At 40.0% G+C, this 24,339-nt stretch overlaps 1 protein-coding gene across 6 annotated transcripts in view; it reads right to left on the reverse strand.

Annotated features, from left to right (window-relative positions):
• KIAA1549L (KIAA1549 like) overlaps window positions 1–24,339 on the reverse strand; it is a 136,610-nt gene that overhangs the window by 16,912 nt on the left and 95,359 nt on the right. For 5 of the 6 annotated variants that reach the window (XM_064452791.1, XM_064452789.1, XM_064452788.1 and 2 more), the window contains 4 exons: window positions 16,315–16,493; window positions 14,453–14,670; window positions 8,908–9,037; window positions 3,096–3,443 (listed from right to left, as the gene is read on the reverse strand). In XM_064452791.1, coding sequence (XP_064308861.1) covers window positions 3,096–3,443; window positions 8,908–9,037; window positions 14,453–14,670; window positions 16,315–16,493 — 875 coding nt within the window. The remainder of the gene's footprint in view (window positions 1–3,095; window positions 3,444–8,907; window positions 9,038–14,452; window positions 14,671–16,314; window positions 16,494–24,339) is intronic. The other variant, XM_064452790.1, reaches the window with a different exon arrangement.

A 24,339-nucleotide genomic window follows, 5' to 3' on the forward strand; every position in this document is an offset into this window, starting at 1 on the left:
AATTGCTATTGAAAGTAGCTGAACTCTGGTAAAATACTTTCACTTTACCTCTGTTAAGTGAAGAGAAGCTCTGAGGACTTGAATACATCACCAGTCACTCAGCCTGCAAGTCTGTCCATCAGTGCCTGTTGTATGGCGCTAGGTCTCACCTTGGGATCTAGAGCTCTGTTACTCTCACTCCTCTTTCCAGAGCACTAAAGAGGAGAGATGGGAACTGGTCCAACCTTATAATAAAGAGATTTGCTTTTTATTCCCTGGACGTAGCTTTCTACTGCATGAATTTCCAAAGCAGTAACATGACCAGCCGAGGTACAGCACTGGCAGTTGGGCTTGTGTTATACACTCCATGCTGTAACTCCATCCTCCAGTTGTAGTATAGCAGCTGGATGACAAGGACCCAGCCAAGTGTTGCTCATCCCATTTTTGGAGGCTCCAGAACAATACTACGAGTTTGCATTTTACTAGCTTTTTTCTGCTAGGAGAGGGCACAAGGCCCAGATGAAGGAATCCTGGTATCACCGGTCACCCGTGAGCAGTTTGACAGACAGGCATTCCCTCACAAGAGCTACAAAGAACCTAGGTATTAATGCTAACATATTTAAAAAAAAAAAAAACACAGAAGGAAAAAGACAAAGGAAAAAGAAGATGCATGCATGCTGTGGAGAGCCACACAACTGTTTGATTGTGGGACTAGCCAAGAAGTTGACTGAAAAAAAAAAATAATCAAAGATCCATAACTTGGTGGAGACCTGAAGAAACATAGACTTGAAGAGTGGTTCTGCTTCCCTGAAAGCATATGGCATAGAGGGAAACACTGAGATAGAGATTTACGTGCAGATTTTTGCTGGTTTGCCTCAATCTGTTGAGCTTTATAAAGGTAGAGAACGTCTGTGCTAGAAATACACAGCACTTGCAATCACCTCTGAAATGTCTTTGCAATAATAAAAGTTAAAGTTGCACTGAAGTTACTGGAAAGTTTGTAGGATCTTGTAAAAAGCTGAGAGTCTGGTGTTACTGGACTGCAAAGAGCCAGAGCTCAGAAGAGAGTGAAGGGCTGAAGATCTTTACGCTTGCATTATATAGAGAGACCCAATGGTAAAGGCAATGTCTGCGTTTGTTCCATCTAAGCAGGCAAAACGCTTTTGAATCCAGATTTCAAATTATACTGGCATTGTTAATGCTGACTTCTAATTGCCACTAAGAGAAGAAAGGGCAAAAAAATAATTGTTGGTTTGCATCCTCACCCAGAGCATCCCAGTGCTCAGGTACCTCTTATCCACAAAGCCGCCGGAGGCTGCTCACTCACCCCAGACACCTTCTCTACCTCTCAGCCAACCCACTCCTGAGTGTTCCCCTTTGCAGCATCTCCCACAGAGCTGCTGAACAGAGGTATCCTGGGCAGGCGAACAGCCGCTAAGGTGTTGAGAGCAGTAATTCTTCCATGTTTTTCCTACCCACAAGTCACTTCCCACAGATGTCTCAGCTGGATATTTCCAATTCCAATCCTCCATCCCCATTTGAGAACAAACCAGTAAATGGCTTAGTTAAAATACAGCTCATATTCATGAAACTAATATGCAGAAAACTATGAATTATCAGCCCTATCCAAAGTCCAGCAGCCTGTGCCTATCCTAATCTGTGGTGATGAATTATCTTCAGGGAACTTTTTAACACTATCTTCAAAATGCCAGAAAGATAAGCAAATGCTTAAAGATCCTAAAAATGCAGATGATGTAGAAGAGTAATGAGTCTTAGAAAGAAAATAGTGAAGCATTCACCAGGAAAGTATGGCTATTACGTTTTTAGAAAATCTGTTGCCATATATTTTTAATTTCATTTTAGAAAGACCCTCTGAAGTGTCAAAGTAATTTGACTACCCATTAGCCATCTCTTAAGCTTGTAATCGAATTCTAACCATAAAATATGATTATATGCTGTATGAAGTTCATCGGACCAATTTCAAAGTGTCAGAAATAACCTTTAGCATGATTTAAGCAGCACCAGCGTGAACCTTTGCAGGCAGTGCCACTGGCTTTCAAATATGTTCAGAATAGTTGTGAAGCACCATCCCTTGATGTATTTTTTTTATTGTCATGGAAGAAAGTCATAGTAATAGTTATTTTGAACTGAGGTCATTTTCCTGCATTATTGTCTTATCCTAGCCAGAGTAAGGGACTCCATTTGAAATGCATTCTTTCAAAAAAATATTCATTTCTGACCAAAAAAAGCCTTAAAATTACAACTTTTCAGGCTCATATTCATAGATGGGCTATTTCTCATCTGAAATCAATCATCAGTAGTTTAGATTTGTACCTGACCTATGAGAAGGAAAACGTTTTCTTGAGTTTCACAATACCATGTGTCAGAATTCAGGGGTGGTGTAACATGCTGATGGTGTGCACAGTGCTACTGCGACTGCTGCCTAGATGCCTACAAAATTCAATTAACAATTTCTATCCATGGATTTCCGTTCTTAATTTATTTACTACTTTTTTGAGGTAAGGACGTTAGCCACAATTTGAGCCTAGAACATGAGGTATATAGAGTGACTTATAAAAGTTCAACCAAGAAACCAGTGGAATTGATCCATCTCGAGTCCCAGGTCAATAGCTATAACTGCAAGACTGTCAATAACAGCCCACATTTCAGGTGACACTGATTATTACACTTGGCTCCCTCTCTTGTGATGACGCTTTCAGTGATGGACCTCATGCAGAAGTGCTGAACGTTTCATACCCAGCTGCCTACAAAGCTGTTCTACAAAACCAGATTGCTTCCTAACGTGCGTTCGGTGGATAGGAGGAGACACGCAAACAAGTTCTTGATCTGCTGAACAGCCTGGAGCTTAGTGCAGCCCATTCTTTCAAGCACAGTTTAGACAAGACAACCTGGCTGCTAAAATAGATGCTATGAGCCTTCATGCAAGAGATGGGTATGGGGAAGCATACATACATACACCCCACTAGCCATACTTATTCACTGTAAACATGGCTTTACATCTGGTGTTAAGCATGTAGATGGGGCTCCATCTTTAAAAAAACATGTCTCAGAGTATAAATATCTTTATGATATTACTAAAGAGAAGTTTCACTTACTGGTCTTGGTAAACTGTACTGATACATTTCTGGTCTGTATGTGGGTACCCACTGTACCCCCCCTCTAGGTCGGGTCATGGTACCAGGAGCACTGGTCACAACCTCCGAGTAGGGCAAGTGCGGTGCTGAGCTGTACGCCTCCTGCCTGCTCTGTCCTCCGTGGCCCGCAGAGGCCAGGCTGAAAGCCTCTTCCAAGAGCATATGCATCTGCTGTCGAACCTCATCAATGGAGGGCTGAGAACTTAAAGTTGAGGTCTCCGAGTGGCCTTTGGCCTGACGGGACCTGGTGTAACTCCGAGGCTCATTGACACGGTCAACATTTGTTTCTTCTATAATTTCAGGCTCAGTCTGTTGGGTGGAATAAAAGCACGTATACATAAAATGCTTTACAAGACTGTTTTGTGTGAAGCAGCACAAATACTTTCTCAAACACAGATGTAATATATACAAAGTAATGAATCGTGACAATATAGATGCATGACAAATATTGGAAAGGAGTGATACGATGCAGGCGAATATAATAGCCAGGGACTCAAAGACCCATTTATGTCTTCCATTGATTGCTGCAAAAACTAGCAGGGACACTCTGAGGCAGATTAAATTGTCAATGATTCACTTAAGAACAATTAGAATTAATGTTTAAATTCCTTTCTTAGTTGTTAGTATCAATGGGAGTACAACTGTGCCAGGAGGAGTATGGCTCCCTAAATAGTACCATCACTATGAAGGACCCCTTACAAGGGACCACTTGTTACAGCTACAGGGACTGAAATTCTTTTGTCCATTCTCATATGTTAAGATTTCAGAAGAATTAAAATTTAGGCATTCTCCTGAGCTTTCTAATCCAGTAAGGCCCTCTAACAAAAATACCACAAACTAGGTCCTGTCCCTTGCAGAAAATATCCTGACCCAGCACAGTCATCTTCTCTAGGCACCCAACAGTAGCGACACAGAAATTTATCCAAAACTAATGTAGGAAAAGTGAATGAAGCATACGCTCTAATGAGTAGATAGCACTCATGCAGTTTAACTTGAAGGGTTACTCCTAGCGTATTTCCTTCTGTACAGATAAGTAGGAACAGAAATCACCCCCCTGATTTTTTTTTTTTTGCAGTAACTCCGATACAGAAAAAAACATCATATCATAAGAACTTGACAGTGAAATACCTAAATTCATCTATCGTCTGTAAGATTAGTTTTACAGGCTATAGTTTTAAAAAATACATGTTGAACAGGCAATCTGAAAAAGTGACCAATTTCTAATTCTTTAAATATCAGTAAAATAAATTCAAGATGCTAGGATAACTGGAATGAAGAATAGGGTATGTACCTACTTCTATACATAGCATGTGGTTAGAATTCTGTTACCATTTAAAATAGCCACAAATAAAAGAATACAACAGGATTGTCTTACTAAAAATTCCAGCACTGCCCTGGTAATTTACCTGTGTGCTCTGTAGCTCCTGCTGGGGCATACTTTTTTCCCCATGTAACAGTGCAATAGCTTTCTATATACCTGACTAGTTCAGCAACTGTGCCCCAACCTATGTGGTCCTATATAATATAGGACAATCATAGCACACATTTCTTTATCTGCAGAGTCAAATATCAGACTGACTTTCTTCTTGTGTTATCAGCCATTCAGAGAAGAGTTACATGGTTAGCCCCAAAATAAATTTAAAGATCTTATTTTTTCTCTCTTAGCTGTTATAAATAATGCTTTATTTTGTATTTAATGACAATACAGCAATAAAAAGGGAAAACAAAGACAATAATCATTTGAATATTAGAGTTTAACCATAATGTGTATGTTTATATTTATACAGTATATTATCTAAATTCAAAACCACAAACCCAACTTTAGGCTTCCTAAGTGGTACACACATCAGATGAGGGAGGAAAAATGTAACAGCACAAAGTTATCTTAAACTGAAAAACTTTGTAGGAGAACTTCAGCTAAATAGTTTCCCTTCATTTTCTTCCCGTGTTTTGATTCCACTGTTACCTGTGTTGTTACAAGGTAGGGTAAATAAAAATCAGATCAATCTTAGAAGCCTGACTATGAAATATAATGGTAGTTTGTATGTCTAAGTGCAACCAAAGAGCCTCTGAAATCATACTGTCCCAAATGGATGATTAATAACCATGGCTCTAGTATTTCCTCAAACTGTAAAAATGTCAGTGAATGGAAACCCACGAGAGACCTGTTAATACCCAATGCTAAAATAAGACAGGTTCTCTACCACCCCCTTGATGAAGCCATTAGACCTCTATAGAATGTGTGAAATATATCGTACGAATAAGGGATGCATATTAGCAGTTAACATTTATATTGATAAATCAAAGCTGACAAAGCTGGCATGAAGATTTTGGAGGAGACTGGTGACCATTACTTTTCCTCGAGTTTTAAAATTTGTTTCAATTCATCCTATCACTTTCTGATATATGTCATTTGCTTTCCTATCAATTGAAACACACAAGTATCATAAATAGATGCCATTATATGTTAACGTTACCATTCTAAAAATATGGATATTGTTCATACACCATTACTGTATAATACAAGGAACTGGAATTACATGAAGAAGGAAAAGAAAGTCATGTACTGAGAGACAGACTATACACTTCTGGCATAACCCTACTGCTGCAACTACATCAGTAAAATTCTGCATGTGAACATCAATCCATAAGCTTTTTGAGGAGTTGCATTAATTTAACTATATTAATAAAACCATACCAGTAAATTCTTTTGTACATTGATTTCTCAGATATTTATAAAGTCATTTTCTTCCTTTTACGCCAAAACCAGCCTAAATATTTTCTGCCCTAGTATAAAGCTCATTAGCAGTTTAGAGCTTCTAGACTCTTTCATTATAGCATTTGCTGTACTCACCATTGTCTGTTTGTCTGTAAACATGTTGGAAATAATAAACATGTAAATAAAGTCTCCTTAATCTGCTTGCTAGGTGACGATACTAAACCCTATTGGGATTATTTAAAATTGAAGGTAGGTACTGTTCAATAATCATGCATTTATAAAAGATGCTATAAATGCAAATAATATACTCAGAACACCAAACAGTAGAATATACACTCCAAAACAGTACAAAAAGCTACATATTCTATACGGACAGGGATGTAACTATTGACCTCATATCCTGACCAGTTTACAGCTCAGAGAAACAGAACCACAATTCAGAGAAGTATCATTAAAAAATATCATTATAGGGAATGAAATATTTTTTAAAAAAACATAACTGAAATGTTAGAAAAGGGAACCATATTTTAAAAGCCCAGCAGAGTGGGATGGCAGGTTTCTGAGCTCTTACTTCCCTCTCTTATTTAAAGGAGAAGGGAAACTCAGGCAGATCATAAACTCTCAGTACCTGGTTGTGCTTATGAGTCTAGCAGTCTTTAAGGAGTTTTCTTCATAAATCTGGGGAATCTTAGTCTCTTTTCTTAAAAAAATAAAAAAAGTATTTGTCATGGTTGGGAAGGTAAACCTCAACAAATACCTGGGCATACTGGTAAGAGCTCAAAAAAAAAAAATAGAAGGCAAGTTGTTAAGCTGTAAAAAAGTCTCATGACATGAGGATCATATGAGCTATTTGCTTCATTGATTTGATCATTTGGAACTGCTTATAAAAGACAAATTTCACCACTCATCAGTAGGACTTGTTGCTAAATAATATGGGAGGAAGAGGTTAGCAGGACTCCGAGAAAGCTGGAACCTTTAGAACGACAAATCAGGTGCCAAAAAGTGGTACAAGATGATACTAGATTAAAAAAGGAAAGACACAAGATTCAGCATACAAACCAGCCCTTTCGCAGAGCCCCTTTTTCACCCATTTTCAGAGGTCAGATTTACAGAGGTGTTTAGTTGCACCGTGGTGAGATCCATATGAATTCCATGCATAAATATAGACGTGTCTGCCCATGGGTATCCCGGGAGACCCAGCCTGTCAGACACTCGGCACAGCTCTGAGGAACCTCAGACAGGAGTGAGGGAAACCAGCCCACGCTGCAGGCTTGGGCTTGGGAACTATATTTCAATATCCTGTCCCATTTTCCAGTGGCATTTTTCTGCTTTCAGACAGGAAATACATTCAGAATTAGAAGAGGTGCACTGCAGTGAATCTGCAGCACATTGGGCAAAAGGAATTTTATGTAACTCTATCATTAAAAAAGGCTGTGCCACGGGCAGCTTGCCCAACCACAACCTTAGAAGAAAGGCGAAAGCAAACTTGTGCGTGACATGCACAGACCTCAGAGTTTATCATTACTTTTAGGACATTTCAGAATCTGCATAAGCTCATTAATCTACTTTCAAGGTTTTAAACAAATTTTCTTTAAAATATGTTATATATATAAGTATACACAATCTATTAAAATATATTTTAAAAATCTTCTGCTAACTACTCATGGTATATTAATTTTGAACTAATAACAGGAGGCCATGCCTGCTCCCAGAATGTTTTCAACATTCATTTCAGGAAGATATCACCTACGAAAAACTACCTTTTATTAGCATATAAATAAAAAAAATCTCTTGCTTTCTTGAAATATATGTTCTTTGGTTTTCTGAGGGAACGCTGGCTTGACAATGCTTTTTGTTATCTAAGAAAGCTCCAATAATAAAGGAAACATTTAAGTGGGGGTAAAAAAAATATATACAGATCTTTTTCAAAATGTAAAACCTATTTTAACAGGTTATACTGTTCTTTTTCCAGGCTACAGCGATGTATTCTAATGCCTCAGAAAGCAGCGAACCAGTCGTCCCGCTTACATGGCACAACATGGCTCATGCGATCTGACAGAAGTGTCCAAATGCAGGAAATGATTTAAGAAATCTGACACCTACAACATGCCCCAAAGAATATTGAAAAAGATTTAATCTTCCCTGAATACATTCCCTGACCTTGTACATTCCTTCATCTTGCTAAAAACACACACCTGGCAGCTGAGAGAGTCGATAATCAAGCCCCACACAAAATCCTTGTCATCTACAGGGCTTAGAGGATGAACAACCGCCAGGTGAACCTCCTTATTTCCCTGAATGGTTTAGACTTTTTCCAGGGACTGATCTTCAGGGAAGGCTGAGCTATACATTTTGTACACGTGGTAAAGGATTGAAAAATTCTACATTAGCCCAGCGTGGGGACTATTTTTATCCTCATTCTGGGTGCACACAGTGTCAACCTGCACTCAGTGTATGTTCAGACTGAACAAGACAACTAATCTGGCCTTGTGTTGGCACGTGAGTTCCTTGGACCATAAATCAGCATCTCCTATAGCTGGTTTTGACATTCACCTATCCAAAACTCTCCCAGTTCTGATGTAGTAAGAGGACAATGTCTTGTTCCTAGGGGATTTCCACAAAACACTGACATCTGGACTTAAGTGAAATTCCCAGAAGTCGGTTGTCCATTCTTCTGAATCAGGAGAGCAGCATCAGGGGTACAGAACAGAGGATTTTAATTGTCATGAAAATAAGTTTAGTATCAATTAAGTGGCTGCCTACCTGGAAGAAGTATCTAAATTCAAAATTTAATACTTTGGCAAACAATGAGTTTCAGAACAAATGTTTTGTTTGTATTTCAGACTGTAAAATGATGCACAGCTATAAAGTACATGAAAGACTCTGTGCTCTGAGTATCCTGAGTCTTTTTCAGGATGCTGAGTGCATGTAACGTACTGTAATGTTAAATATCCAATGGTGCTCTGGCTTGTAGCTTATCAATAGTTTCCTGTTTTTAGGAGTGAGTTAAGACTTTGCTGAGCAAATTTTGGTGCATATATCTGATAAACTTACGTCATATCCACTGTTACGGATTCCACGTCTAGGTCTTTCTCGAGTCACAAGAAGATCCATCTCAGTTTCTCCTGGGCTAGGACTGTTCAAAGACTGCCTGCTTCTGTACACCGAGTTCTTAATTGGTTGCCTAGAAAACATGAAACAAGAAAACAGTAAAATGAAAGAAAACAAAAAATGACGGGCAGCAGTTTTCAATACTCACCTTTATTCTAAAATTATGAGTTTCATAAAAATGCCACTTTATTATAGGATATTCTTTTTATGTATATGGAAGTGCTAGAAATCAGTAACATTATTAAAGAGATCATTAATTTTTTTTACTGTTAAAGAAAATAAAGTTATGTAAAAAGACATGGACATCATATGTGGGAGCTTATCAGATGAAATATGTCCCAAGAAGATAACAAAACTCTCTTAACCTCAGCTGATATGATTCAAATTTATAAAAAATAAATGGGTACTATTATCAAAAAATAATGGGACCTCCCACACACTCAGATCGGGAGCAAAGATTTTGGTTGCTGATCCTGAGCAACGAGAGAGAAGCGGAATAATGCTCCACTGACACAAACACCCAACAAAGTGAACAGGAAGAGAGACAGGAGTGGGAGGGAACTGCTTTTGCAAGATGCTGTTTTTAAATAGCCCGTTTGGTAACTGGCCACAACTTTATCAGTCTGCTGTGCTCCCTGGGATTCAGCTGCTTCCAGCATAACTCTGAGCAGCACTGGAGCAAAGGCATCCCTAGGCATGGAGCTTTCACCACTGTGTGCTCAGAAGCAAGGGGAAGCAAAGGTACTAGTAAGCAGCATATAACTCAATACCCAAAATATCCTATAATCTTTCCAATGCAACCATGTCTGTCTTTGTTATTGGTTATACAGAAACAAATCCAGCATTTCTCTGCAAGATACAGAACATATCTGTACATAAACACTTTCGGAGTCATTGCCAAAATTGATACAGGAACTTCATCAAGCTGCATCTTTTAAGAAGGCTACATCTAAACTAAAAAAGATAAGGAGATGCTCTTCTCATAGTGTATCTGACCGTTAGTCATTTTCTTGAAGAGCTGAAAGAAGAAATTTGAAAGGGGGCTATTGAAAGGAGAAGGCTTCGGCGACTTTCCGTCATTCTCCTATGCTTGCCAGGGAACATGATAAAAAATTCAATCCTGTGCTAAGATTTGAAGGGAAAAAAATGCTTGCATTGAAGTAAGCCTGTGGCTGAGAGCTCTATTTGAGTTAATAAGTGGGGTAAAAATAAGGTCTCCAGAGTTTTAAATATTTGTGACTGCCTGAACTGATTATAAAGAGATCTACTACAATATTTGAGATATTGAAAAGCCTAGTACCATTTCTGTATGTGACATAAGGGGAAACCATGTTAAATAGCCTCTCTTCCACTCAGCAATCAAAGACCTCATGGTTTAACCTCTCAAGAACCATCAATGAAATGAAGACAACACAGTCCAAATGAACTCACTGATAAGAAGAAATAATTATTCAGATATTATAGATTTGGTTAACAGAACTTTTTGCCTTGACAGATTAGAGCAGCAGAAACTGGCTTGCAGAAATCCAGGAAGACCCACATTTACATGCTCAGATAGGATAAGTACTCAAGCATGTACTTAATTTTAAGGCAACTTTCAAAAACTTCTGTGTGACTTTTGATCGCAAATCTCCATGCGCACGTTTGAAAGTCCCAAATGCACTGCCAAAGCAGAAGACAAGCAGAGATTCTGGAATAAATTTCCCCAATAAATATAATATTGTATAAATTAAAGGGCCTTATCTTGTTTCTTCCAAGACTATACTGTCGGTATTACCAGAAACATGGGGAACTAGGTAATGCTAAGGCTAATCAGAGCTGACAATCCTTATGTTCCTACATTAAAAGTCCCTAAAATTTCATACAGGTTTTACAATATATGCAGTTGATGCAGTTATATATTTTCTGAGGGATTCAAATATATAGCTAATACATGCAGATTGTTGACCTGATTACAAACTATTAAAGAAAAACCCAAAATAGTGCATATCATCAGTAAGCTCTTAAAAATTGCCTTGAGATTGCCAATTAGCTCATTTAAGAAAGTTTTACTAATGAGAAAGGAGGTATGAACGCTAACAACTGGCATTCAAATGGGTTAGCAAGTGCCTTCTGGGAACATATCTGGAACATTTTAAACCATGAATTTTATGGTACAGAAGACAAAGGTACTCAGAGCACAGAGCTGTTTGTTCTTAACATACCAAATTATTTGGTGGTGATGTTTTGTAAATCACTTTTAAATGCAATTGAAAACAAATCTAAAATGTACAGGTGATCTTGAATAGAACCATAGAATCATAGAATGGCTTGGGCTGGAACGGACCTTTAGGGGTCATCTAGTCCAACCCCCCTGCAGTGAGCAGGGACATCCCCCACTAGATCAGGTTGCTCAGAGCCTGACCTTGAATGTTTCCAGGGATGGGGCCTCCACAGCCTCTCTGGGCAACCTGTTTCACTGCTTGACCACCCTCATTGTAAAAAATGTCTTCCTTATACCCAGTCTAAATCTACCCTCCGTTAGTTTAAAACCATTACCTCTTGTCCTGTCACAGCCGGCCTTGCTGAAGGGATTGCCCCTGTCCTTCCTACAGTCCCCCTTTAAGTACTGAGAGGTCCTCTCCAGGCTGAACAACCCCAACTCTCTCCACCTGTCCCCATAGGAGAGGTGCCCCAGCCCTCAGATCATTTTTGTGGCCTCCTCTGGACCCGCTCCAACAGCGCCATGTCCTTCCTGTGCTCAGGGCTCCGGAGCTGGATGCAGCGCTGCGGGTGGGGTCTCACCAGAGCAGAGCAGAGGGGCAGAATCACCTCCCTCGACCTGCTGGCCATGCCGCTGGGGATGCAGCCCAGGGCACGGTTGGCCTTCTGGGCTGTGAGCGCACATTGTTGGCGCATATCCAGTTTTCGTTCACCAGTACCCCCAAGTCCTTCTTTGCAGGGCTTCTCTCGATCCCTTCATCCCCCCAGCCTGTATTGATACTGGGAGTTGCCCCAACCCAGGTGCAGGACCTTGCACTTGGCCTTATTGAACCTCATAACTGAATAATGTATTCAACTGCATCTTTATTTTTTCTAATATATTTTGGAAATGCTGTAATAATGTGATCTAAGATAGTGGAATATACACAAAACAGAAAAGAGTGGAACACACCTTTTCCCTAGAAACTTTGAAATCTTTGACTTATTCCTAAGTGATATTATTTTAAAAAAATAATAAATTTTTTGTTTTAATTGATGTAAATATAATGATACAAACAATGATACAAAGCAGAAACAGTTAGAAATCAAATCTTTTCAATTTTATGCCAACCTAGATTGCTTTAAAAGCAATTTTATTACAGAAATTCAATTATATTAATTTATCAATAACTAAAATGTGTATTATCTTGCAGTATTATTCAAGGTTTTCCTCCAGCCATATGCCATTTTAGCCATCTTATTTTTAGTTAGAAAATAAAGACAGTAACGCTGTTGTGTGTTGCAGCATATCAAGTTCAGTTTCAGGTCTTAGTTTGGAAACGTTAGCATAGGCTTTGGAATTGGTTTGTGTGCAAACACCTGCAACATCTGTGAAGTTCTCTAAACACTTTGTGTCTTTACAGACAGTGCATCAGAAATTGTTCTTCTCTCTTCCTATGTAGGGATACAGGCCGTATATTTAACAAGCAAATCCAGCAGTCAGCTGTTCAGCTACACAGTGAAATCATTCCTCTACAGCTGTATACCTACCTTGAAGCAGTTTATATCATGCCAGTGATCACTATCTCAAATAGACTATGACAGGTTTACACATTAGAAAGCACGCATTAAAAAATTTATTCCAGGACCTTTCAGCACATTGGCACATGAGCGAAAAAACTTTAGTATATTTAACAAAAAGCAGATGGTTAACATTAAAGCTTCATGTGTAACGTTTTAAACATTTCCTGCATGGCATGTGACACCTAAATATCCGAAGTAATGCCTCAGTCCTTCACTATATGTACAGCACACAGTCATATCAGAGTTTCTACTGTTTCATTTATGTCTTCTGGACAGACTGTGCAGACAGAGCGGGACTCCTGTGTACTAAGGGTTCAGTATCTTACCTTTCAGTGCATTTAGAGCAATTTATTCCTCCTTTACTGGAAAACTGTACAAGGAAATGATGCCCAGACCCTCCAGCAAGGACGTAACATACAGTTAAGTCAGCATCTTTTTTCTTCACTGACCAGTGCAACCCTGGGAAACAGCCCATCAAGGGCAGTATCCCTCAGTCATTTAACTCTAGACCTACAGAAGTTCATCCAATCACAGTTTTTGCCCAGGTTCTGAGTCAACACTGCTTTTGTAGTTCCCATTACAGCCTTTTTCACCTCTGTGCCCCAAGGGTGATTGCTGAAGTTGCACTGTGTGCAAAGACTGTGTCACCACCAGTGCTTGGATGGCAGTCATGATTTATGCTCACAGGAAAACTTTGGTCTGAACTTTCCAGGAGATGGGATGCAAGATTGCACCTCCAGGCATGAGACCATTTCCAGAGGAACTATACTTCAGCATCCCTTTTTCTCTCACAGATCAACTGCTGCTGGTCCCTGATTACAGTAAGAACCAGAGCCCTCGTGGTACAAGGTGCAGTTGGCAAACATACCCTCTTATAATCCTTCACACCTCCACCACCCCTAAGGAAAAGGAATCTGCATACTGTGCCATTCCTGGGACAGGACTGGCGTGATCTCTTTTCAATGTGTCAACTTGTGCTTCAGAGAGCACTAGCAATGGAGCAGGTCCGCCCACCCAGCCACAGCAGGCTCAGGCAGAATCAATGTGTATAGTCTCCCATCGTTTCTAAAATGGGGAGGATGAATACTACTGGTGTGCCGTCTTCAAGAGACAGTGAACAGTTAATCAAACATTAGTACTGTTATACAATATGCCAGCTTCATGTCACAGATGAGCAGATTATGACTTTTTCTGTTAAAGGCACAGGAAGATCACCAATACCAGGTACACATACATCCTTACAGTACCATCCCTGCAGGACTTACTGAAATACATGGACAATGTACTGGTTGTGTTATTTTATGCCTACTGCAATAGTTATATTCAGATAAAAATAATGACAAAATAACAACACCACTGAACTTTGGAAAATAATGAATTCAGATGCCAACTTCCTGGCTTAAGTCCACGCTCAGTATTACCAAAAAATTACTACCACTTTTTCCTTTCCCTTACCTGGAAGATGACTCACAAGAACTTGCAACAGTCCCTTCCCTTATTTTTTTGTCTTTCCATTTCTTTCTTTTTAACTGCATTGCAGTTGTACCAGATACCATACTTTCATAAATAACAATGGGTTATATGAATTCTCTTCATAAAGCAGGAGGGACCAGCTGACCATACAGCAAACAGTCGGCTCATTAAGAATGGCCCCTTTGATTCCCTACAACCCCTGGACATCAACTTTCCTCCCCGATGAAGAACTGCATATATAAAGTCTCACCTGTTCCTAGGCTCAGCAAAAGGAGACGAGATATCTGCATCTGGATCCAAAATGTGGTCAAGTTCTTTCTGGTTTTTTTCATACATCCTTTTTCTCTCTGTCAGCCCCTTGCTGTTATCAACCTGTGGGAAATCATAGTACCCCTTCCTCTTGGCTTTCAAGCGCAGTTTGTTGCGGTAATGTTCTATATCAGACTTCTGCTTCAAAGCCTTGTTCACCTAAAAGGCAAAAAGATGTTTAAAGGATGATGCTGGGATGGCTACTTCCAAACGGTATTGTCGGAGTGTGTTTGATGCGCTGCATGTGTCATTTTACGGAGCGCTTTTTGTACCACACCATGCCATCTGTAAGCAGCAAAGAACTGCAAGTGAACAGAGTCGCTGCATTTTTATGGCTTGGCAGATGGTTAAATAATTTTAGCCTAAAAACTATGTACCATCACAACAGTGACTCAGATACACCCACTGAAGAAAAACGCCGATGATGTTAGCCAATTGTCGTGACCCAACGCCGTGCTTGTGTTTGGGCACCATGGAGAGAACTCACTGATGAAAACTCTTCTAAGGTCCTGTAAGTACAGAGACATCTCCCCTCGCTACACAAAACCTGAAATAAGTCATCACTGGTGTCTGGGGAAGGATTCCAGTGAAACATCTTCATATGTTCCTCTTATTTATATGCTGCCTTACAAATATGTTATGGGCCCCTGTCAGAGACAGGATCCTTAAATAAATGGACGTTTGGTCTGATCTAGTACAGGTCACGTCCCATGGATGCTCCTAAGTACTGAGAAAATTCCTCTCCTGCTTCAAATTGTCAGTTACATGGAAATAAACAATTTACTTGGGCTTTGTGCTTCCAGAGTCAAATTCTACAGTCTTCTCACAAAATTCAGGAAATGTTTGTACAGGAGAGCACACAGCATCAGGAGTGCCATCCTGTTGACTTACAGAAAATAGAAGCTGAAATCTAAATAAACCTTCCTCTGAGTTTGGAAAATACATGGCATGTCAGGGCTTAAAATACAAGTATGAAATGGAGCACAACAGACTGCTGCAACCCAGGCCCACATGGGAAGCCTGATGACACTGTCTTTTAGTGTGTCTCTGGCAGCAGCCCTCCCTGTCACTTTTAAACAGCATCAGGGAGATTCTGGCTGATTTTTAAATGACTGTTGCAGTGTGAGTTTGCAAACAAGACACCTCTCTGGCTTGTCCCCATCATGATTAACAACTATGTAAAAGCCTCAGTCCTTTGTAAATGGACCAGTCTTGATTGAATCTACATAAAAACATAACATGAATAACCATACAAGCATTGGAGCCGAAGGATGGTTTTTGGCCAGTGCCTGGGTCAGACACTTGTGCCGTTCTGCTTTGTTCCCAGGAAACAACTGCACCCTCTGTGCACAGGCTGGAGTGCAGTCTGAGCAAAGCCGTGGTCCTCTTCCACCCCTTCTTGTCCTGAACGAGATGTCTTGCCCAGTATAGAAAGATCAGCTTGGGACCCAGATGATCTATATACATTTCCATGTTCAGCCACAAAACTCACGTAGACAAAGATCTTATTCTGCTCTCTGCCTTCATTACTCACCTTGTTAAAACTAGTATGATGGGAGAGAAGGATATTGAGAAGGTAGGCATATAGACAATCGCCTCTTCCAAGGTCACGTGCATTCAGAGGTGCATTGCAAAAGAGCAGGTCTTAAATTCTCAGACTTCCAAGCCCACAAAGCTAATGGGACTTTATATAGCATCAGGGTGAAAAGGTCCTATTAGTTCTCAACTCTAACAGGCTTAAGATTGTTCCCCCTGTGGATGTAGCCAAGGAAACAGCTGCAGACATTATCAGACAGTCCTTACCTCTCCATTAATGATGGCAGATTCCTGGCTCCTATCTGATGCAGCATGAACAGCAGGTAGTGCCACGGGTTTGATAGCTATCAGCTGTACTGATCCAGAAGAGGTGTCGAAGGGGTCAATGGCAGATTTGGCAATGTTATCAAAGAGAATGCCTCCTTCCTCTTCATCACTTACGGGCACTAAAGCACATCAAAGTTATTCAGCATAAAGACATAGATATTTTTACTGCATGTTCAAGGTAAAATTCAGTGAGCACATGCTTTAGATTAATGATGTGCTTAGTACGCCTGAGGAGCAGACCTGGGAGACCTTTACATTGGAAAAAAATCCCATTAGATTACAGACAACATTATGGATTCAAAGGATCATCTGGCACTCCCCCAAAGAAGGCTGGTTTCCAATCTACACTAATAAGATGGGGAAAAAGAAATGAGAAAAAGAATGGCATGGAAAATTGTACGAAAGTGGCAATGAAAGTCAAAGTACATCTCCCCCTAGGTGTCACATGGAAAAGATATTATATGCGCATGCATCCTCACACACACACACACACATCTCCACATTCCGTGGCACCGGTAGCTACACCTGATCTAACACAAGAGTGGGGCTTTTTTTTGTCTTATACTCCAAAAGCACGGGTATTCTCAAAATTTGAAAAATAAACCTACTGATTTTAGCAAAAGTTATTAATGCTAAAAATGCCATCTGTTAAAATGAAAGCATTACTGTTGTGTGTTAAAACATGTTTAAGAACCTGATGGTGTCCAAGTTTATGGGGTTGGTTTTTTTGCTTTGCAAAGCAGTACCTCAGGTGGCTGTAAAATTAAACCAATAATATTTCTTAAGAGTCAGGAGAGGGCTTCTGAAAATTTTTTAAAACTAAATGACAAGGTGAAGCATCTTTAGTTTCAGATTTCTGTATAAATGGATAACTTTCACATACAATTGGACCCTTTCTCCTCCAAATTTTGTCTGTAAACCTGCACCACCTTGTCAGCTGTTGACTCTTAAACCTCTTATCCTCATTTTGCAATAAAAGAATGACTCTGAAGCATGAGCACAAATTTTACAAAGCGATTATTGCAAACATTTTCTAATAATTACGCTATTAGAGGGAAGACTGTTTGCTCCATCTCATAACTGACAGGAACAGAGATCCTCTGCTAAAGATCAAAGTGTTCTGCTCTAAATTTATTTCCGCTGAAAATACACTCTGTTTTAATGTTTAATCACTGCACAAATTACAATGGACTTGTATAAACTCAGCAGTTTAGACAGCCAGTGATTTTGGTAAGAAAATATTTGACATTAGTAACATAAAACATGAACCCACTGAATAAGCTTATTATCTTTCTGTCTGTAGTCAGTGTGGACTGGAGTTGACACTACTTGAGCTTTTGAGAAATCGATGGGTTAAATCACTCTGTCATTAAATATTGTCCCTCCGGCTCCACAGAACTGTCAAATATGATAGAGGAGTCTTTAGTGGGTCTGAAATCCCCTCATCCCTCCTGGGGTTGTTCAAACACTCTGAATTTGTATGCTCACCGGAGCGAGCAGATCACAAGCCTGAAGTTATCTGCCAGATGCCCACTGATGACCATGCCGCCAGGACACGGCACCAGCAAAACCAGAATGAACAGAGAGATACTTGCCTGTCACAGACTGTTTCTGAACAGGAAGGCATTTACATGACAATTATTTTAAAAATGAAACATGGACATTCTTCCCTCAGGACATTTTGAATCAGTTCAATTTTCATGTAAGTCACCAGGTGCAGTTCTGGAAGAGGGGCGTTGTCTGTAATTCACCACTGAAACTTCCACGCTACCCTAACAAGGTACCTCCATTGTGACGTGACTATCTCCAAGAGAGAAAAAGGTTGCCCAAACTTTATTTTTCACCAACAAAGATGGTTTCTGATGATGATTACAGTTCAGCTGAGCCTGGATAGTATCTCACCAGCAGTCCAAGAACCAAGAAGTTGTGGAATTGCTTGCCTTGGCTGCCTGTCTCAGCATTTGTGTGAATCAGGCATGCCCAAAAACCCTGGCTAAGCAACAACTTGCAAAACATGATTCTTTCCAAACATCATCTCTGTACCCTGCTTCAACCAGAAAGCACCAAGAAGTGAAGCTGTGTTTCCGCCCCAGTGTTTCAGAAGGACCATGCTTGCTGAGGCCTCGGCAGTGATCTCCAGGAACCCACAGAGAACATGACTGGCACAGGTGCATTGCTTGTCTACTCAGACTTCATTTCAGGATCAGAAACAAGAGTTTTGCTTAATTAAACAGAATTCCTCTGGTTCAAAGACTCATTAAAGAAAAATTAAGGGTAAAGAGAATCATGAATCACAGACCACAGCTATTTCTGATGTGGTACATTAACACCAAAGAGCACCCTCAGTATACCAGCCCTCTCATCTGTGAGCACATCTCCTGCAGTGCTGTTGGCATGGAAATAATGGCCAAATGGGACTAGAAACTGGAAGTCTATTTCACCTTAGCTTAGCATTTGTTCATTAATTGGCATTTACAATATAAAAGTTTTTTTCCATTGCCCTTTTTCCACTGATGAGTGATAAAGAAAGCCTGTAATCTGCAGTTACTGGCACGCTGCTACAGTTTGTATTGGCAGGGAACCATAAGCAAGTACTGTGGGAATGTTAATATTTGCTCCTATCCATCCCTTTCCAAGAGAATTTACAGTAAGCATTTATAACACAATTGAACCACAGCAACCTCTAAACTTTAAACACACACCAAACTGAGCTCACAGAAAAGTGGGAATCCTGGAGTGTTTGTTTCTGCTGTGTGTCCCTGTCCCAGGCCAGCCCACCCATCTGAACGCCTCAGCTGAGCGAGTGACCGACGGGCATGGGAAACCTGAGAAAACTGCCCAATTGTTCTTTACAGTCACTCAGAATAAGCACGCTTGCTTACTATGATTCGCAACACAGATTTAAAGCAAAGCTTTTAATTTCTGTTTTTAAACAGATGCATACCAACATTTTTATGGATTCATTGTTCTACTCTCGCTTGCACTGTCTGCATGCACACAAAGCAAGACTTAGAAGTTCAGCAGCAGAAAGGGGCAAAAAAACCCTACTTAATCACTTACTTAACAGTAATTTCCCATCTCTGAAAAATCTTGGGCTAGATATCTCATGCCACATGATCCACTGAGATTGGATTACTCCTCCTAATCTTCCTGTGACTGGAGTACATGAAGATATATCCAAAGCAATCATTTATTCAGGTTGAGTGCCAATTGTAGTGAAGATCAGCGTGGCACTGGGTTTTTGAAAAGCAGAACCATCGCTGAAGTTTTATCTCCACATCACTGCAGCGATTAGTATACAAGAATTGCTGGATTAAAGCTGCTTCAGGGATGCTAGCCTCCAATCTGTGTGCAGCTCTGCACTAGTTCCAGCTGGCAATGCCAGCAGGTGGTGCTACCCACTCGTGCCACGGGTCCCTCCAGCCAGCGGAAAAGGGGCTGTGAAACTGTAGCTCTGAACAGCTGAGAAACAATTAGACAGGTGGAATATTCTACTTTTATCTAGTTATTAATTTATATTTTAAAAATTATACTTTTGTCAGCCTAAGATTTCAGTATGAAAGCCACTCAAGATTTCTTCTCTCCTCTCTCTTTGCCTCCACCTTGTCTTTCCTCCCTGCTCCCAAATGAAAATACGTTGGAAGGAAGAAAGGAAAGACTGAAATACTTAACTGTAAAAAACAAAACCACCACCCCAAGAAAAAAAAAAAAAAAAAGAAAAGAGTAAGGAAATCTAAATTACCTGTGGGGATCAGGTAACCTTACAGCAAAACACTTGAAGCAAAGATATGTGCCACCCTGCTCAGAAGCAATCATTTGACCAACTTTGGAAGTCCTCAGAAAAAGACTGATATAGATGGAAAAAATCATGTGAAGCCAAAACACAGGAAACACTCGCAAGCAGGTAGCCATGCTCTGCCTTTTCTTAGTTCATGCAATGAAGCATTAAAAATTTTCAAATATTTAATTTATATGAAGGGAATGCAAACATTGCAGCCATAACTATAGTGTGCAATGAATCCTCTGAGTAACAGAAGGTCTTAAAATAATAGGAAAGCAAATAGATTACATTAAAAGAAGATCGTAAGTTTGACAAAGAGCAAACTATGCCAAAGATCTAGAAGACTGTCTCCTTAGGAAAGAGCCTGTGTATGAGTATTTCAAACAGAAATCCTGACTCCCGAATATAAATTAATAATGGGAAAATAATTTTCATTTTAGAGAAAATCTGTCTACATAGAAAAAAAATGGAAATTTTCTACATCATCTAAATCATTTGGTTTGACTATCTCCAGAAAGGTATGAACAGGAACTTTTAGTAATAAAGAAACATATGCTTCTGAATGAGTTTATAAGCTGATAAGTAAAATACAAGTTTCCTAACATCAGAATCTGCACCTATTCAGGACTGAAATACCTCTCTGTAAGATACTGCAGCATAACAGAAAACATACTTGTGTGTACACACACACCCCCTTTCCAAAATACACCCAGCTGTGAAACAGTGGAATCTAAGCCTTTCATGAACAGCACAAATAATATATTTTCAGAGAAGCAGACAGCTTACAGACTAGTGGAAGCAGCTCATGATTCTTCCTTGATATTATTTTCTCATATGCAAAGTCTGCTAAATGCCATGCCACTCGTCTGAGGCATTGCAGTCCTGGGTTTGCCTTGGATCCTCAAATAGGAGTTACCTGAACAGGTCTCATTTGAGATGTCAAAACTACATTTGCAGGTTTTTTAATGTAACTGTATACACGGGGTGTCTACTCTTCTGTTAGCTGCTCGCTTCATTCACTTTCTACAAAGGTTTCTTGTCCTTAAAAGCAGAAGCAAGGATATCTCTCTCTGTGGTTATGTCATCTTCTCCTCCAACCACACCTACCTCATCTATTTAAATATCAAAGTTTTTCAGAAAGAGACCATGTATTTCATAGTGTTTGTAGAGAATCCACCAGCCTCTTTCTCGGCTGGCACTTCCGTAATACCATCCTAGCCATGTTCAATAATTAAAAAGAAAATTAACAAGAACAATGACAGTACAAAGAAGATAGGGGAGGCATAAGAACCTACAACAGAAAGCACCACTTTAAGAGAGTAGTGCTCTATGAGTTTTAAAAAGCTTTGCAGAAATAGTTTTCTGTTTGCACAGTAAAATGGTGCATTTGCTGTCTTCAGTGCTGACCTGTTAGTGAAAGATCACAACCATCCACACTGCCGCTGGACCTGATGGCACGAACATCTACACACTCTTTGCACTGTTGCTTGGATGAGAACTGCTGCCAGACTCAATTAGTGGCAGAGTGCTCGTCTGGAGGGGAAGGCAGATGTGTATTAAGAAATACTTAATTGCGCAGCCACCTGCAGATCCCAGTTCCTTCAGAGGTCTGCTGCAACAGGCAGCTTAGCAACATTGGTTAAGGTATTTTCTTACCATGAGAAAAGTGATCAAAAAGACTGGCTCAAAAAGAAAAAAAAGACAAGCTGGGTTAGCCATGCTGACCTAAAAGAGGTCAAACAGAAGGTGTTTTCCACATATATATATGCACGTTCTACCATGCCTGTGAATACAGCACCTGGGTGGCCCCAGTCACGTAGTGTGGACAACTCAGAGGTCCTGTTAATTCTCCCCCTCTCTCTCCAGGGAAAGAGGTGGTGGAGCAGTGGCACCTTTTGCTTTTGTAGGGGTGTGAAGAGGTTCAGAAATGTGGCTGGGAAGTTCACAGAATAGGTTATAACACTTGGTTGCCTCTTGCAAACCAAAACCAAGTGGAGAAAGCAGCAGGAAATGGTATTGGCTACGTCTGAAGAAACAAACGGTTCACTGTCACCAGCAGGATGCTAGCAGGGTCATAGCACTCTCTAGTCTTAAAACAAACACACATTAAAAAAGACAGTGGAAATAATGGAAACAGTATGGGGAAATATTAAACTATGTCACACAAGCTGAAATCTTTGGAAGAAAAAAAGATTGACATATAAGGCTTCTGGGAGGCTCAAGGACTGGTGCCAATATGAGGGATTTCAGCCTGAACGGGTAGATTTTTTATTTTTAATCCCACTATGGTTAAATGTCAGGAAATTACTCCAAAAAGCCTAGAAGCTGACAGTGAGGGGTTGAAGAGTCAGATAAAGATCCCCACTAACACTCTTTCTGGGGCAAATGAAGCTAATGCTTCAGGATGAGGGAATGCATGATTAAAAGAATAGACTCCTCTCTCTACGCCATAAATTCTTCCTAGCACTCTGATTTCTCAGCCTTTCAGAGGGATAGGCATTATGAAAGGGAATGTTCTCACTTCAAATCTGTGCATATGCTCTAATGCAGCTGTCTGAGCTCCTTCCATACTGGAAAGAGAAAGCCAAGTACCTCCAGAGCAGAGAGATCTGTCCCAGTTAGCTCTGACCCTCTGGAGTCACTAGAGAGCCTAGCTGGTTAGGTTAGATCAGGAAGCCAACTTTAAAGGACCAAAATTTGGCAAGACGAAACCCTTTCCACCCTAACTTGTATTTCACCCCACCCAGCACGGAAAAGGCAGATGAAGGGTGCTGGATGTTTGCTAGCATACGCCAGATGCTCCAGCTAACTCTGTGCAAAGCAGACTCCTACATCACCGCTACTGGATTCAATTGCTGTTGCCGTATTTCATTTTCATTTGAGTCACTACAGACAACTGCTCAGAAATTCAGAAAAGCTGTCTCTGATGCTGAGCTGCCACATCAGACAGTGTGAAAACTGGTGGCCCACACTTCCATAACGGAGGCAGTGTATCACAGCTTGGCTGAGTTACACCCCAAAATTCTTTTGATTTTAGCTAAGCCAATAATACAGCCAAGTTTTCCTCCCCAGTACTTTGTTTCTGCAGACACCTAATTTTCAGATATCTCTATAACGAACAGAAGGAAAAAAGCATTAAAAATTTATATGACAGCTTCTGCCTGGACAGAGAAAATGATAGTCTTAGAAACTGATATTTAAAAAAGGAGTGAGGCCCCTGACTGAACAGCTTCTGAAAAGTTGCATCTATTTTTGAAGACATTTTCCAAATGCTTGGAAGATCAGAAGTAGTGCTCCAGCTGGGATTCCTAGGAGGAGGAAAGGAAGATTTCTTACACAACTTTGACTCTTTGCAATTATTGACCTGTCATGCATATCCTTTCTTGATGAAGAGGTTTAAGTACAAAACTGGGCTCAACTATACAGGTTATCAGCCCAAAAGGTATGGAGTCATATGCTTCATTAAGAACTGCTATCAGACTAAAGCTTCCATTTTTCTCAAAACAAGCGATCACACCTTCACAAAGGTACTAACAGGAAGGTTGTAAGATCAAGCACTCAAGGTTTGGCAAAACAACCTATATAACTTTCACTGCCTTCATTTTGTGAGGAGCTGGTGAAAGAAAACTTTTTATTGCAGGCTACTATAGTTCTTTAAGTACGTGTGGGTTCAGCCATTTGCTTCTCCCTGAATGATGTTAGGTCTGATAAAACGATAGGTCAAAGTGCTAATATCCTGTTGCTGTCTTCCACGCTCTCTCACAAACCCGTCTCAGAAATTGCCAGTACCTCTCTTGGCTGATTCATTCATCTCACAGTCCTATAACCTGTGCGACTGGGCACTCTTTTAAAAAGGTTTTAACACTTTTTTTTTTTTAAGTGCCCAAAGTAGATGAAAGCCCAACTCAACAACTTTTAGAAAGGAAACTTCCTATTAGAATATTAATAAATGTTTTCCCAGAAAAACAAAAGGGAAAAACCACGCTATTACCTTACCAAAACTTCACTATTGTAATACAAATAGATATTTTATTTGTGTTTTCTATAGAAATAAGGCTCAGCTAAAGAGTTCTCTAGTCCTCCAAAGCATCAGGTCCAAAGCCAAGCCTGTAAGTCTGTGGTGGTTTCACACTGTTCACTCTCAGTATTGACACACTCCATTTGGAGTCAATTTTGAAACAAGT

Source organism: Phalacrocorax carbo, chromosome 5, assembly GCF_963921805.1.
Source record: "Phalacrocorax carbo chromosome 5, bPhaCar2.1, whole genome shotgun sequence".
Lineage (NCBI taxonomy): Eukaryota > Metazoa > Chordata > Aves > Suliformes > Phalacrocoracidae > Phalacrocorax > Phalacrocorax carbo.